This window comes from Saccopteryx leptura, chromosome 10 (assembly GCF_036850995.1).
Source record: "Saccopteryx leptura isolate mSacLep1 chromosome 10, mSacLep1_pri_phased_curated, whole genome shotgun sequence".
Classification (NCBI taxonomy): domain Eukaryota; kingdom Metazoa; phylum Chordata; class Mammalia; order Chiroptera; family Emballonuridae; genus Saccopteryx; species Saccopteryx leptura.
This window is the reverse complement of record NC_089512.1, coordinates 34,589,330-34,603,663: the sequence shown is the minus strand read 5'-3', so window position 1 is coordinate 34,603,663 and position 14,334 is coordinate 34,589,330. Positions and strand designations below refer to the sequence as shown.

General features: G+C 42.6%; 1 protein-coding gene across 1 annotated transcript in view; it reads right to left on the bottom strand.

The window, feature by feature from the left end:
* The window catches only part of COL6A6 (collagen type VI alpha 6 chain), a 123,030-nt gene that overhangs the window by 44,652 nt on the left and 64,044 nt on the right, over positions 1–14,334 (bottom strand). The window contains exons 24-27 of the mRNA XM_066351823.1: positions 8,723–8,785; positions 7,321–7,371; positions 5,189–5,224; positions 4,473–4,535 (exon numbers count right to left, since the gene is read on the bottom strand). Of these exons, the coding sequence (XP_066207920.1) occupies positions 4,473–4,535; positions 5,189–5,224; positions 7,321–7,371; positions 8,723–8,785 (213 nt within the window). The remainder of the gene's footprint in view (positions 1–4,472; positions 4,536–5,188; positions 5,225–7,320; positions 7,372–8,722; positions 8,786–14,334) is intronic.

Here is a 14,334-nt window from a genome sequence, read left to right as displayed (position 1 = left end):
TGGATGAGGAGTTGTATGAATTTTATGATGAATAAAAACTTGAGTTTAATAACTTTATGTAATACATTTTTTTTCAAATTTCAGGCCCCCAAATTAAGGTGCATCTTATACATGGGGATATACGGTATATATTATATGTTTTGCAAAATCACTTTTCTTGGCTGGATAGTATTCTAATACCCGGATTACTATGATTTATTTAATCAGTCTCTTACTAATGGCATTTCGGCTTGCTGTTTTTGTAATAAGCAATGCCACTATAGAGTTATATGTGCAATTCTGATTATTTCCTTGGAGAAAATTCCTTGAACTAAAATTGATGGGTTAAGGGAGAAATTTTTATTGGAATGAAATTTTATCTAAATTTATTTAAATTTAATTTGTTACTAACATGAAAAACAAATGAACAAAAACCCCAGAAAAACAAAAACAAAAAAATTTAAATATAAAAGCCCTTGAAACAACAGGAAAAAACATTTAACAGTTGGCTGGACATATTTGTAGCGAAATGGGGAATAGCGGCAGTCATAAAAACAACAGTTGTTCAATCTCAGTGATGAGAGCAATAGAGGCATCTTCTTATGTTAAATACAAAGAAACAGTGGTTGACACTCACTGTATGCCAGAATTTTTCTCATGTTCATGCAACAGTTTATCACAAAGAAAGCTAGAATTCAGTTTTAAAATTAGAACAATAATCTTCTATTTATTCCAAATGCCACAGGAATAAAAAATGAAGTTGTCTAAAATCAATTTCCTTTGTAAAGGCATTTCCCATGGAATAGAAAATAATTATTGATGTCCTTTGTGTACTCCAATGAGATTCACAGCATGCTGTGTTAGTGGGACAGACACACACACACACACACACACACACACACACACACACACACATTGATCATCTTGTATAAGGAAGATATAGATTAATCTCCCAGGGGAAAGTGGTAGATTAAACATACGCATTTACTTTTAAGCCCTCCCAATGTCTTACTAAAATAATAGTGACTTTAAAAAAAATAAAAGAAGGAAAAACAATATCCTGACAAGCACGAGGAGAATGAGGAAGGAGATAACAGCCATCAGTCTCTGGAGGCTGGAAAGCAGATGTGTGTTAAACAACTTAGCAGATCTGAAAAAACAGAATCCTAAGCCAGCAGCAGGGAAAGCCAAGAATTCGCGTGTTTTATAACACATTCCCAGAAGGCTCAGGAATTGTCAGCACCAGGTGTCTCTAGAAGGAGAAGTAAAGGGGAGAGGCTGAATGAGGAGGACTGGCTGAAAACCATTTTTGGAATCCACCCATCTCCTCCCCATTCTCTCCAGCTGGGTGAATGTCCCGCTTCTACCCTAACACCAGACAGAAGTAAAACGTAGGGTCCTACACTAGGGACCTCCAGAGGAGGTGAAGGCCAATGGAGCCATCCCGAGAACAGAGAGATCAAATGAAGGTATGTGAAACAGGCGTGAGACCCCTTGGCTCTCCTTCTCCATGCGGTTCCTGGAAAGCTGGCGGTCAGACCTCCGCCCTCAGGCAGGAAGTGGAATCTTCTCAGGAGAATCTGACTAGACAAAAAAAAAAGAAAAAAGAAAGACCAGAGGTGCTGGTATTGGAGGGTCGCTAGAAACTCAGCCAGTGCAGTGAAACGGGTGGTTAAACCACTCCAATGTCCTTGAGGCTTCAATCAACCTTTTCATCCTCAATTCTGAATTAGGAAGAGATAGCCCATTCTCCAAACATGTGAGGAATATAGAGAAAAGCAGGAAAAAACCCCTGCAGAAAACAGACTATAGTATTTGGGCAAAGAAGACTTCAAAATACTGATTTATATCAAGAGAGGTAAGAGAAGCCATTTCAGCCATAAAAAAAAGGACAGGATAGTATAAAAAAGGAATATTCAAGAGAGGGGAAAAAATGAGCTCTTGAAAATTAAAATATGAAAAGAACATTATGAAATAAAGTCAAAGAACTCTCCCAGAAAGCAGAGCAAAAAGACAGCTTGAGAAATAGGAGAGAGGAGGCAAGGGGTAGAGAGATTGTCCTTCTATCTGAACAAATCTTGTGAAATGACTTGACACTTTCAACCGGTGTTGAAAGAATTTTGTACCCTCCTCACCTCCTACAGGGGCCATTTGACAATGTCTGGGGACATATTTGGCTGTCATGGGGGGAGGGAGACAATGGTGGTGGTTGTGGCATCTAGTGGGTAGAGGCCAGGATGCTGCTAACTATAGTACCAAGCACAGGACAGTCTCCACGACAAGGATTATCCAGCTAAATATGTCACTACACAGGTTGGGAAACCCCACCTTAAAGTAGGTACATGTGTGAAGTTAATAAAATATATATATACATACAAACAAACAAACACACACGACTACACAAAATAAGACAGGTTAAAAATCATGGCAAATTAAAAATAAAATTCTTCAGTTGGTAAAAAAAAAAAAAAAGCCAAGGTGAAGACTTAGGATACTTAAACTAGGAATGTAAGCGTGTCAAGAGAGCTGAAGAGGCACTCAACATCTAAGACAAAGCTTTACCAAAATCTTCCAATAGAAACATCAACCCTTTGATGTTTTCCTTTTTTCCAGGGAAAACCTGGAAGTATATTCAGTGTCTAAACTCCCAACTTCAAATTCAACAAGACTCACATAGATGAAAAACCAGCTTGGCAGGTGCAATAAGCAAGTTCCAAACAGTGATAAATTGTCCAGTGTGGGAGGAAAAAAAAGAAATTCAAGGAACTGAAGGCCAAGAGAAAGAGCTTATATATTACCCACTAGTTTATTGTTTTTAAAAAATGATTAATGTGCCAGGCGGGAAGGGATTCCAACAGGCAGCCGAACTTGTTAGCAGGTTTCTGATGTTCAAGGGTAAACGGCTTCATTAACAAGCCGGGGGAAAGAGGGTCCAGAGATCCTTCGATTCAACTGACATCTAGATGAATATGAGTCTTTTCCAATCATCTTTCTAATTATATCAGCCTTCATTTCTTTTTAAAGCGCGTAATCTTAAAGGATAGTCATCCAAAAATATGTATGAAGAGAAGAATTATAGCTGGGAAGCAGTTCTTTTGGAAGAAGCAGGATGTAGAAAAAGAGAAGTTTCTTTATTTTGTACCACAAAGCTCAGCTCACATAAATAATCCCTAAAGTTCTTGCTATATTGTGTAAAAAAAAAAAAAATCTAGAATAAAATGAACTCTGATAATAAAACTGAAAAACCACCTCAAGTATCAGCTTCTACCAGATTTTGTGCTTTTATTTTCCTGCTCGAGATGGTAGTAAGATCAGTTTACCTGATCAGTTAGACAAAGAATGTCTCTGGAGACAATTATCATAAGCTTGTCTCTGTTATAGAACAACCATGTCATACTACGTCTAAGATACATAAGGAGTCAGCAAATGCAAAATCCATTCTTAAGCCACTGGAACCCTAGGAGGCAGATGCCTGTGAGATGTTCTGGAGACGCGTGTGTTAGTCTAATGATTCATACCATTGGGCAAGGTTAAACCCTTCCATGGAATAATGGAGACATATTCAGTTACATAATAAATGGAAACTCTCTCAGTAAAGAGAAGGTCTTTTAGGGTACACATCTCATTCAAGTAGTTTAACAAACCCTTCGTTTGAAGATAAAATGCCTTTGGACATTAGGTTGCACTAAATCTGCTGGGGAGATGTGCTTAAACTGGCCATATTTTGGCAGTACAGATCCTGTTTTGGTCCATTAGAATTCCATTTAAAAAAAAAAACACACCATGTGGCACATATACACTATGGAATACTACTCAGCCATAAGAAATGATGACATCGGATCATTTATAGCAAAATGGTGGGATCTTGACAACATTATAAGGAGTGAAATAAGTAAATCAGAAAAAACCAGGAACTGCATTATTCCATACGTAGATGGGACATAAAAGTGAGACCAAGAGACATTGATAAGAGTGTGGTGGTTACAGGGGGAGGAGGGAGAGGGAGAGGGAAGGGGGAGGGGGAAGGGCACAAAGAAAACTAGATAGAAGGTGACAGAGGACAATCTGACTTTGGGTGATGGGTATGCAACATAATTGAATGACAAGATAACCTGGACATGTTATCTTTGAATATATGTATCTTGATTCACTGATGTCACCCCATTAAAAAAAATAAAAATAAAAATAAATAAATAAAAAGAAAAAAAAAGAAAAAAAAAACACACCAAAAAACAAAAATCTTATTTCCAGTGTTAGGGATGGTAGGTTGGCAGCCAGAACAGGTGAATGTGTTCACTGAAAGCAGTCATTGCCTTCTTGCTGGCATAGAAGGATGAGCAATATATCCACTTCCCTTCCCCAAGTTTGCCTTAAAAAAAATACACTTTACATTTTCCAAGGCTTTGGGAACAAGTGACAAACTCAAATGATTGGAAAAACATTGAAAAGGACTTCCCAAAGTAGCCAAGATTGTAAACAGCGAAGAAACTTACCATCTGGCCTCTAGCTCCCTGGGGTCCAATTTCTCCTGGACCACCGGGGTCTCCAATCTGACCCTAAATAAGTTTGAAAAAATAGTTATTAAAATCAGAGATATCTGATTTTAAACTAATTACAACATGAAGACATTCTCATATACAGTTTTATCTTTAACAGTCTTCTGTGAGGTGTCCCCCACTCCATTTTTATAGCTCTCTGCACAGCCTCTGGTGCTCATTGTCCACGCTCCCCAACCCCTGTCAGAACACAGCCTCTTTGGAGACACGGACAGTGCTCTTGATGTTGTCCTCGGATCTGATCACGGGACTTGGCATTTACTGAGCTCAGTCCATGTTTCTGGCAACAGTGAAAGCCTGAAGGTAGAGGACAGCATTGGTAACTTACTTAAAGGTGATTTATAAACACATGGGGAAAATTGGGCCAGGTGAGATCAGGTAATGTTAGTTTTCCTTACATTTTACTTTCCTTTGAACAAAGAAGAAAATAGACATGATAGAGGAAGAGGAGAACACGTGCAAAGGAAAATAAATAAGGATAATTTCTCCCTTTACCTATGAAATCAAATATGAATAGAATGTCTGCTGTCTTCCCTCCTTACCCCCATAAAGGTTTTTTAATTCATTTATAACTGTCCTCCTATTGTCTCTGGTCCATTTCATACCCAGAAGTGGTTCTGTCTGGTTTCTGGTTAATACAAAGCACACAGTACCTTAGATCCACTTTCTCCAGGGAATCCTTCTTGTCCCTACAATGGACAGTATGGAAAATTAACATAGCATCTATCACCAAGATAGGTTTATACTGATTTTAATTTTATCCACTGCCTTATTTTGTTTTAGTGTCTCCAACCAAGGAAGGACCAAAACAAATGAAAACAAAACTGTACGGTACTATTTGAGAAACCATCCTCAACTTCTAAATTGAACTATTGACTGATTCCTCCAGAATATCACGCGACCTAAGAAAAGTGGGTAGCCGCACACGACTGAGGAATCACAAACCAGCTGTGCCACTACTGGAGGCGTATCACGGCTTGGAAGCTGCTTCCTTGGCCATGTGTCTCTGAAGGTCTTCTCAGAATGGATTTCAGTGGAGACATGTGGGAAGCCTACAGTCTAAACTTGATCCTTCATTTTCTGGTTCTCTGCTCATCTTACTTGAGACACAGACTACAGCTGAAGAAGTATGATAATCCCCAGTTGATGAAAAATTAATTTTTTTAAAAAATCAAGTTTATTTTCTGATGATTAAACATAGTATCATCTCTTCAAACATATATAAAGTAGAAAAAAAATAAAGAAAAGTCATCCAACTCTCATTACTCATTATAAATACTTTGTTATATTTTCTTTTAGCTTTTTAAATTGCATTTGAGAAAAATTGGAATTTTTTTCCCTGATCATATTCAGATTATTTTTTTACTTGACATGTCACATAATGAAGTCTTTGCATAATAATAAACTTCAAATACATTCATTATAAAGAGTGGCTAATATTTATATTTCAATGCTATAGATAGAGTACTCAATATTTCCCTTTTTACGAGATAGTAATGCTGTTTTCAATTATTCTCTATTGTAAAGACTATTTCACTGAAAATCACTCATTCAACAGTTTCTTTTGCAAAGAAATTTTAGCCTTTGTTTATTCTTCCAGACAGCCTCTTGCATCATTCCCACTAGGATTTCACTTGGAATGACACTGATTCCTTACAATGCTTTAGACTTTTCAACATGAACTTGGTATGTCTCTTTATTCACCAATGTTTCTCTTTTTTTTTTTTTTCGTTTTTTTTTTTTTCTGAAGCTGGAAACGGGGAGAGACAGTCAGACAGACTCCCGCATGCGCCCGACCGAGATCCACCCGGTACGCCCACCAGGGGCCACGCTCTGCCCACCAGGGGGGTGATGCTCTGCCCCTCCAGGGCGTCACTCTGCCGAGACCAGAGCCACTCTAGCGCCTGGGGCAGAGGCCAAGGAGCCATCCCCAGCGCCTGGGCCATCTTTGCTCCAATGGAGCCTTGGCTGCAGGAGGGGAAGAGAGAGACAGAGAGGAAGGGGGGGTGGTGGAGAAGCAAATGGGCGCTTCTCCTATGTGCCCTGGCCGGGAATCGAACCCGGGTCCCCGCATGCCAGGCTGATGCTCTACCGCTGAGCCAACCAGCCAGGGCCTGTTTCTCTTTTATAGCTCAGTAATTCTTCATCACGTCTCACATATTTTACATAAAGGCTATTCTTTATTGTTTTCATGGATATTATTATGATTTCTAAGTAGGTACTATAAATATATATAAATCACTGGTTTTGATAAACTTATGTAGTTTACTTCCAGATACTTAAATATTCAGTGACAATATGAAACTATCTTCCTGCTATAGTTAGAAGTTTTAAAGTTACAACTCGGCCCACAGGCATTTTTAAAATCCCTGTGCAACCTCTCACTAATGGCTAAAGTAAACAGAGTAAGAGGGGGACACAGTTTGGAATGCCTCCCTTAGGACATTAAGCAGCTCAGAGCTGGCTGGATTCAACACTGTGCAGGCTGGAACAAGTCAGGCCTCTGCAAGTCACATCTCTGCAAAGACCAGAACATTCATTTCCAAATTTCAAGTGTTGCCTGCACCTTAAAACCACCAAATTTTTCTTCTACCACATTCCCCACAGGATATCAGCAAATACATTAAAGAACCTTTTTCCAAAACTGCCTTGTTTACTGCTTTCTTTTTTCTCTTAAATGTGGCAAATAAAACACAAAAACAAAACAAAACAAAAAAATACCACCCCAAAACAAAGCAACAGAAGATCCATGGAAAACATCCAGCTTGCCGTCGACAGGTCCTACCTTTGCTCCTTTACTTCCGATGCTACCGTACCCTGGGTTGCCATCGTCACCCTGTAAATGAAGCAATTAATTACAAACATCCCAGACTACAGAGACAGGCTTATTCACAAGGGCCTAAGACAGCCAACTTTTGGGTTTGATTAGGAGAAATTAGGAAGCAAGATTCTCTGGGGCAGGCCACTGACATTTGGTGATGGCGGTACTAAAGACAACTAACTCTCAATGGAACCTACAGCACTGTCCCTTATTCTCACTGTCTCATCTACAGAGTGGGAATAATAATTATATCCACTCATAGGGTTGTCATAAGAACTAAATGAGAGATTTTCCGGCATGCAGTGATCCCAGTGAAAGGAAGAGTGGTGTGATCTCTTCCAGATAACACTTGCATTTTAATACCTTAATATAAGGTCTACCAGAAAATTCTGTCCGTTTCTGTCACAAGTTTTGACACATAAGCACGTTTATTTGGCGCATGTGTGCCTCTCTATTTTTATCACTTAATGTATACATACTGATGTAGCAAATTAACTAAAACAAAGTTGATTCATGTTAGTCTTATGTGTGAAGTGATAGTGTACCCATGGCCACTGATAAAGTTCATTTACGCCACTATATTGTATACGAATTTCAACAAGGAAGAAATGCTACAGAAGCATGTAGAAATTTATTGCAAGTGTTTGGTGAAGGTACAGTTTCTGATAGGACATGCAGAAGATGGTTCAAAAAATTCGAAACAGGTGATTTTGATCTTTCTGATAAGCCACGTTCTGGGCGACCATCTTTGATCGATGACGATGTTGTTAAGACCATGTTGGAGCAAGATCCTTTTCTGACAACATCGGAGATTGCAGAAAGGCTTAATTCAGCTCAGCAAACCATTTCGGACCATATTTGGAAGATAGGATTGGTATGGAAATATTTAATAAAGTTTATTGACGGTAAGAAAAATTTGTATTTTGTTTTATTCCAAAAACGGACAGAACTTTCTGGTAGACCTTATACTTATTCATTTTCACTTTGCTAGATAAAAATAAGACCTCTGAAATGCCTAAGCACTGGCTACTGTTGGCCCCTTGTGGAAGGTCTTAGTGAGAAGTTCTGAGCTAGGGAAGCATGGGTTGGGCTTCTGATGATTGGGTTCTGATGAGAGGAACACATTGAAGAAGGACAAGTTCTGTCCACATTTTAATTTGTCTTCAAGAGCACCCTGGCCAAGATGTTTGGGACCTGGGAAGTTGCCAACCTTGGAAAAGCTGGCCAAGGAACTAAGATAATATCTCAATTTCTAGAAAGATTTGGATATCTTTAACACTCTCTTCAGAGAACCACGCCCGATATCACTGAACTCAACTTGCAATCTTTTTATTTAGAAGACAGAAAGTATTGATGGAACACAAACCGGCAAGCCTCGAGGACCAGGAAGGCCAACCGCTCCTTTTTCTCCCGGGTCCCCGGGTTCTCCCTGGGAAAGGGAACAATGAAATATATCCTCGTTAGGTTGTTTTTGTAAATGAAATTTAAAAATGAGGGCTCTAAGATCACACTTCCCAGCTGCACCCACGTGTATATATCACACAGTCACAATGTATTTGTGGCCAGGACTATAAGTCGTGCAACCAATACCCCAGCAACTGCTATTACTGCCTCCTGAGGTCTTTCTATTCGTAAATGGAGCCTCCAGATAAACACCCTGGTGTATCATTTACTGCAAGTTGCTATCTTAGCCACTCAGTGCCATGAGCCACGCCCTTGGCGATGCCTTGTCATGAGTCAAAGAGGGAGCTCTGTACTATTTAAGGAAATGAACAAAACTGTTTTCCATGGTGATGTATGCAAATCACCTGGCTGCTGCAAACACAACAGACTTATTAATTGAATTTTAAGGTTTGAAGTGTCAATCAATATCACCAAAGTAGCAGGATATCCCACGCAATGGCTTCTGGCTTCTAACTACCAGAACACCCACTGTGGGTTCTAAATCAATTTCAGTGTCATGTTGAGGAAAGTCCAGCTACCTAGGAAAGTCAGCATAGCTTTACAAAAGAAAGTTAATTCCTTTTCTTAAAAACAAAACAAACAAACAAACAAAAGCTTTTCAAGTTTTAGATTTGAGATTTACAGAAACGTGAAGACACGGTACCTAGAGTTCCTATACGTCCCACACCTACCGTATTTCCCCATGCATAAGATGCTCCCATGTGTAAGATGCACCTTAATTTTGGGACTTGAAATTTGAAAAAAAAAAAAGTATTACATGAAGTTATTGAACTCAAGTGTTATTCTTCATAAAATTCATACAACTCCTCAACAAGTGTGAAAAAGTGATAAGCCTACAAGTAAAAAGTCTACAACCACTGTATAAGACACATCCGGTTTTTAAACCCTAAATTTTCTGGAAATGGGTGCATCTTATACATGGGGAAATATGGTATTTCCCCCCATTGGCCATTTCACCAGTTACATCAGTAGAGCACATTTCTCACATCTATTCATGATCATCAACAAAAGCCCATGCTTTATTTAGCTTTCCTTACTTTTTACCAAATAGTCTTTTATTATTATTATTCCAGGATCTCATGTTATGTCTCCTTAGGCTCCTCTGGACTATGACAGAATGTCAAATATCCCTTGTCTCTGATGAACTTGACAGTTTTGAGGAGTACTGGTCAGGTGTTTTATAGACCATCCCTCAATATGGGTTTCTCTGATGTTTGTCCTCATGATTATGTTGGGTTTTAGAGATAAAGGCCACGGAGGGAAAGTGCCCTTCTCATCACATCACATCAAGAGTATAGCCTGTCCACGTGGCTGTCACTATGGACGCTCACCGTAACCATCTGGCTGAGGGAGTGCCAGGCGAGTTTATCCGCTGTCTAGTTATGCCCCCTGTCCACGTGGCTGTCACTATGAACGCTCACCGTAACCATCTGGCTGAGGGAGTGCCGGGAGTTTATCCGCTGTCTAGTTATGCCCCCTGTCCACGTGGCTGTCACTATGGACGCTCACCGTAACCATCTGGCTGAGGGAGTGCCGGGAGTTTACCCGCTGTCTAGTTATGCCCCCTGTCCACGTGGCTGTCACTATGGATGCTCACCGTGACCATCTGGCTGAGGGAGTGCCTGGTGAGTTTATCCGCTGTCTAGTTATGCCCCCTGTCCACGTGGCTGTCACTATGGACGCTCACCGTGACCATCTGGCTGAGGGAGTGCCGGGCGAGTTTATCCGCTGTCTAGTTATGCCCCCTGTCCACGTGGCTGTCACTATGGACGCTCACCGTAACCATCTGGCTGAGGGAGTGCCTGGTGAGTTTATCTGCTGTCTAGTTATGCCCCCTGCCCACGTGGCTGTCACTATGGACGCTCACCGTAACCATCTGGCTGAGGGAGTGCCTGGTGAGTTTATCCGCTGTCTAGTTATGCCCCCTGCCCACGTGGCTGTCACTATGAACGCTCACCATGACCATCTGGCTGAGGGAGTGCCTGGTGAGTTTATCTGCTGTCTAGTTATGCCCCCTGTCCACGCGGCTGTCACTATGGACGCTCACCGTGATCATCTGGCTGAGGGAGTGCCCGGTGAGTTTATCTGCTCTCTAGTTATGCCTTGTCCACGTGGCTGTCACTATGGACGCTCACCGTGATCATCTGGCTGAGGGAGTGCCCGGTGAGTTTATCTGCTGTCTAGTTATGCCTTGTCCACGTGGCTGTCACTATGGACGCTCACCGTAACCATCTGGCTGAGGGAGTGCCGGGAGTTTATCCGCTGTCTAGTTATGCCCCCTGCCCACGTGGCTGTCACTATGGACGCTCACCATGACCATCTGGCTGAGGGAGTGCCTGGTGAGTTTATCTGCTGTCTAGTTATGCCCCCTGCCCACGTGGCTGTCACTATGGACGCTCACCATGACCATCTGGCTGAGGGAGTGCCTGGTGAGTTTATCTGCTGTCTAGTTATGCCCCCTGTCCACGTGGCTGTCACTATAGACGTTCACCGTGACCATCTGGCTGAGGGAGTGCCTGGTGAGTTTATCTGCTGTCTAGTTATGCCCCCTGTCCACGTGGCTGTCACTATGGACGCTCACCGTGACCATCTGGCTGAGGGAGTGCCGGGAGTTTATCCGCTGTCTAGTTATGCCCCCTGTCCACGTGGCTGTCACTATGGATGCTCACCGTAACCATCTGGCTGAGGGAGTGCCTGGTGAGTTTATCTGCTGTCTAGTTATGCCCCCTGTCCACGTGGCTGTCACTATGGACGCTCACCGTAACCATCTGGCTGAGGGAGTGCCTGGTGAGTTTATCCGCTGTCTAGTTATGCCCCCTGCCCACGTGGCTGTCACTATGGACGCTCACCATGACCATCTGGCTGAGGGAGTGCCTGGTGAGTTTATCTGCTGTCTAGTTATGACTTGTCCACGTGGCTGTCACTATGGACGCTCACCGTGATTATCTGGCTGAGGGAGTGCCGGGGGAGTTTATCCGCTGTCTAGTTATGCCCCCTGCCCACGTGGCTGTCACTATGGACGCTCACCGTAACCATCTGGCTGAGGGAGTGCCTGGTGAGTTTATCCGCTGTCTAGTTATGCCCCCTGCCCACGTGGCTGTCACTATGGACGCTCACCGTGACCATCTGGCTGAGGGAGTGCCTGGTGAGTTTATCCGCTGTCTAGTTATGCCCCCTGCCCACGTGGCTGTCACTATGGACGCTCACCATGACCATCTGGCTGAGGGAGTGCCTGGTGAGTTTATCTGCTGTCTAGTTATGACTTGTCCACGTGGCTGTCACTATGGACGCTCACCGTGATCATCTGGCTGAGGGAGTGCCCGGTGAGTTTATCTGCTGTCTAGTTATGCCTTGTCCACGTGGCTGTCACTATGGACGCTCACCGTAACCATCTGGCTGAGGGAGTGCCGGGAGTTTATCCGCTGTCTAGTTATGCCCCCTGCCCACGTGGCTGTCACTATGGACGCTCACCGTAACCATCTGGCTGAGGGAGTGCCTGGTGAGTTTATCTGCTGTCTAGTTATGCCCCCTGCCCACGTGGCTGTCACTATGGACGCTCACCGTGATCATCTGGCTGAGGGAGTGCCCGGTGAGTTTATCTGCTGTCTAGTTATGCCTTGTCCACGTGGCTGTCACTATGGACGCTCACCGTAACCATCTGGCTGAGGGAGTGCCAGGCGAGTTTATCTGCTCTCTAGTTATGCCTTGTCCACGTGGCTGTCACTATGGACGCTCACCGTGACTATCTGGCTGAGGGAGTGCCGGGCGAGTTTATGCGCTGTCTAGTTATGCCCCCTGTCCACGTGGCTGTCACTATGGACGCTCACCGTGACCATCTGGCTGAGGGAGTGCCCGGCGAGTTTATCTGCTGTCTAGTTATGCCCCCCTGCCCTCTGCAGAACGTAGTCTTTGGAAGAAACAGTGTGGAAGTGGTGTAGCCCACATTGAGAAGGAGTGGTTAACTTATTTTTAAGGCTAAAAGGCAACACAGTACGTGTGGGAAACGCAAAGGAACAGAAGTCCACCGGCACTGAGCTCTGGGGAGAAACAGAAGAGGGTTCCACGGAGGGAAGCAGATCATGGTCCTGACGCCTTTCTTCTGGGCAGTGGCTCCCGAAGTGAAGTGCGTACCAGCTGATACTCTTGGCCTCTCCTGAATGCTTCTCCTCAGCATCCAGTATGCTTTTCTGTTGCCTTCCCCTCCTTTCTAGTACTGTATTTCCCCATATATAAGATGCACCCCTTTTCAAAAAATTTGGTGTCTAAAAACTGGGTGCGTCTTATACAGGGGTTGTAGATTTTTCACTTGCATTTCCTGCTTTTCCACGCTTGCTGTCTTTGCGCTCATTGTTTCACATTTGTTACCGGTATATTATGGTAGGTTACGTTTTGCCACGTTCTGCCCAGAAATGGCTCAGAAAAGATTTTCATACAGTGCTGAATTCAAGTTAAAAATGATCCAACTTTGCAAAAGTGAATGGAAATTGTGAAAAGATTCTGGGATAATATCAAGATTAAGATCGTTATCAAGTCATTTAAGAAGTGTGGCATTTCAAATGCCATGGATGGAACTGAGGACGAGGCAATATATGAAGAGAGTGATTCGTCATCAGACACAGATGAGGACAAACGAGTGGATGGGAGTTTTGACAGTCATGAGCTGTATGAATTTTATGACTAAAACTTAGGTTCAATAACTTTATGTAGTACATTTTTTTTTCCAAATTTTGGGCCCCCAAATTAAGGTGCCTTATACATGGGAAAATATGGTAATTGTCTGTCTTCTTTTCCCCTTCTTACAAACAGATGACATCCCCAAGAGTGCAAGTGATCCTGAAATCTGCATCTTCATCTAGGCTGAGACCCCTTTTCTCTCCCCTCCTCCCCACACCGAGTTTCTTCACTCTCACATCTATTCTCTCTCACAACTTCTCTACTTCAGTGGTGGTGTTGGCACTCATGTTGGAAGCCCGTGAGTTACTCAGCCTTCTTCCCTCTGATTCAGTTTCCTACTGTAAGAGTCCCATAACATCATCATGAGCTGCTGCTGTCCTCACACTGTTAAGTCACTCAGTCACTGCTTGTCTTGGAAACTGCGAGCATACCGACTAGTCTCCTAGCTTCTGATCTCTCAGTCTTCAAAATATTTCTATACTGAGTTGCTTATTTCAAATCTTGCAAAGTCTGGCTGTGATCATACACTCCATTCAAAAATTATAAGTAGCACTGTACTGGATACCTAATAAAGTCAGTCACCACAAACTTTCTTACTCTTTATGTGCCCACCAGACAGGATTGTTGTTTACTCCCCAATTACCCGTTCCCAGATTTTCCAACCCAGTGCTTTTCTTCACCCTATTTCTTTCACCTGAAGTATCCCACGCTCTCTCTCTCTGCTGACCAAGGTCCTTCTTATCCTCTCGGGTCCATTCAAAGTCTTCAGCCTCTATGATGCCTCCTTTCCCAGTCCAGAAATAAATACTTCTTTGAGTGCTATATTTAAACCTCTGCTTC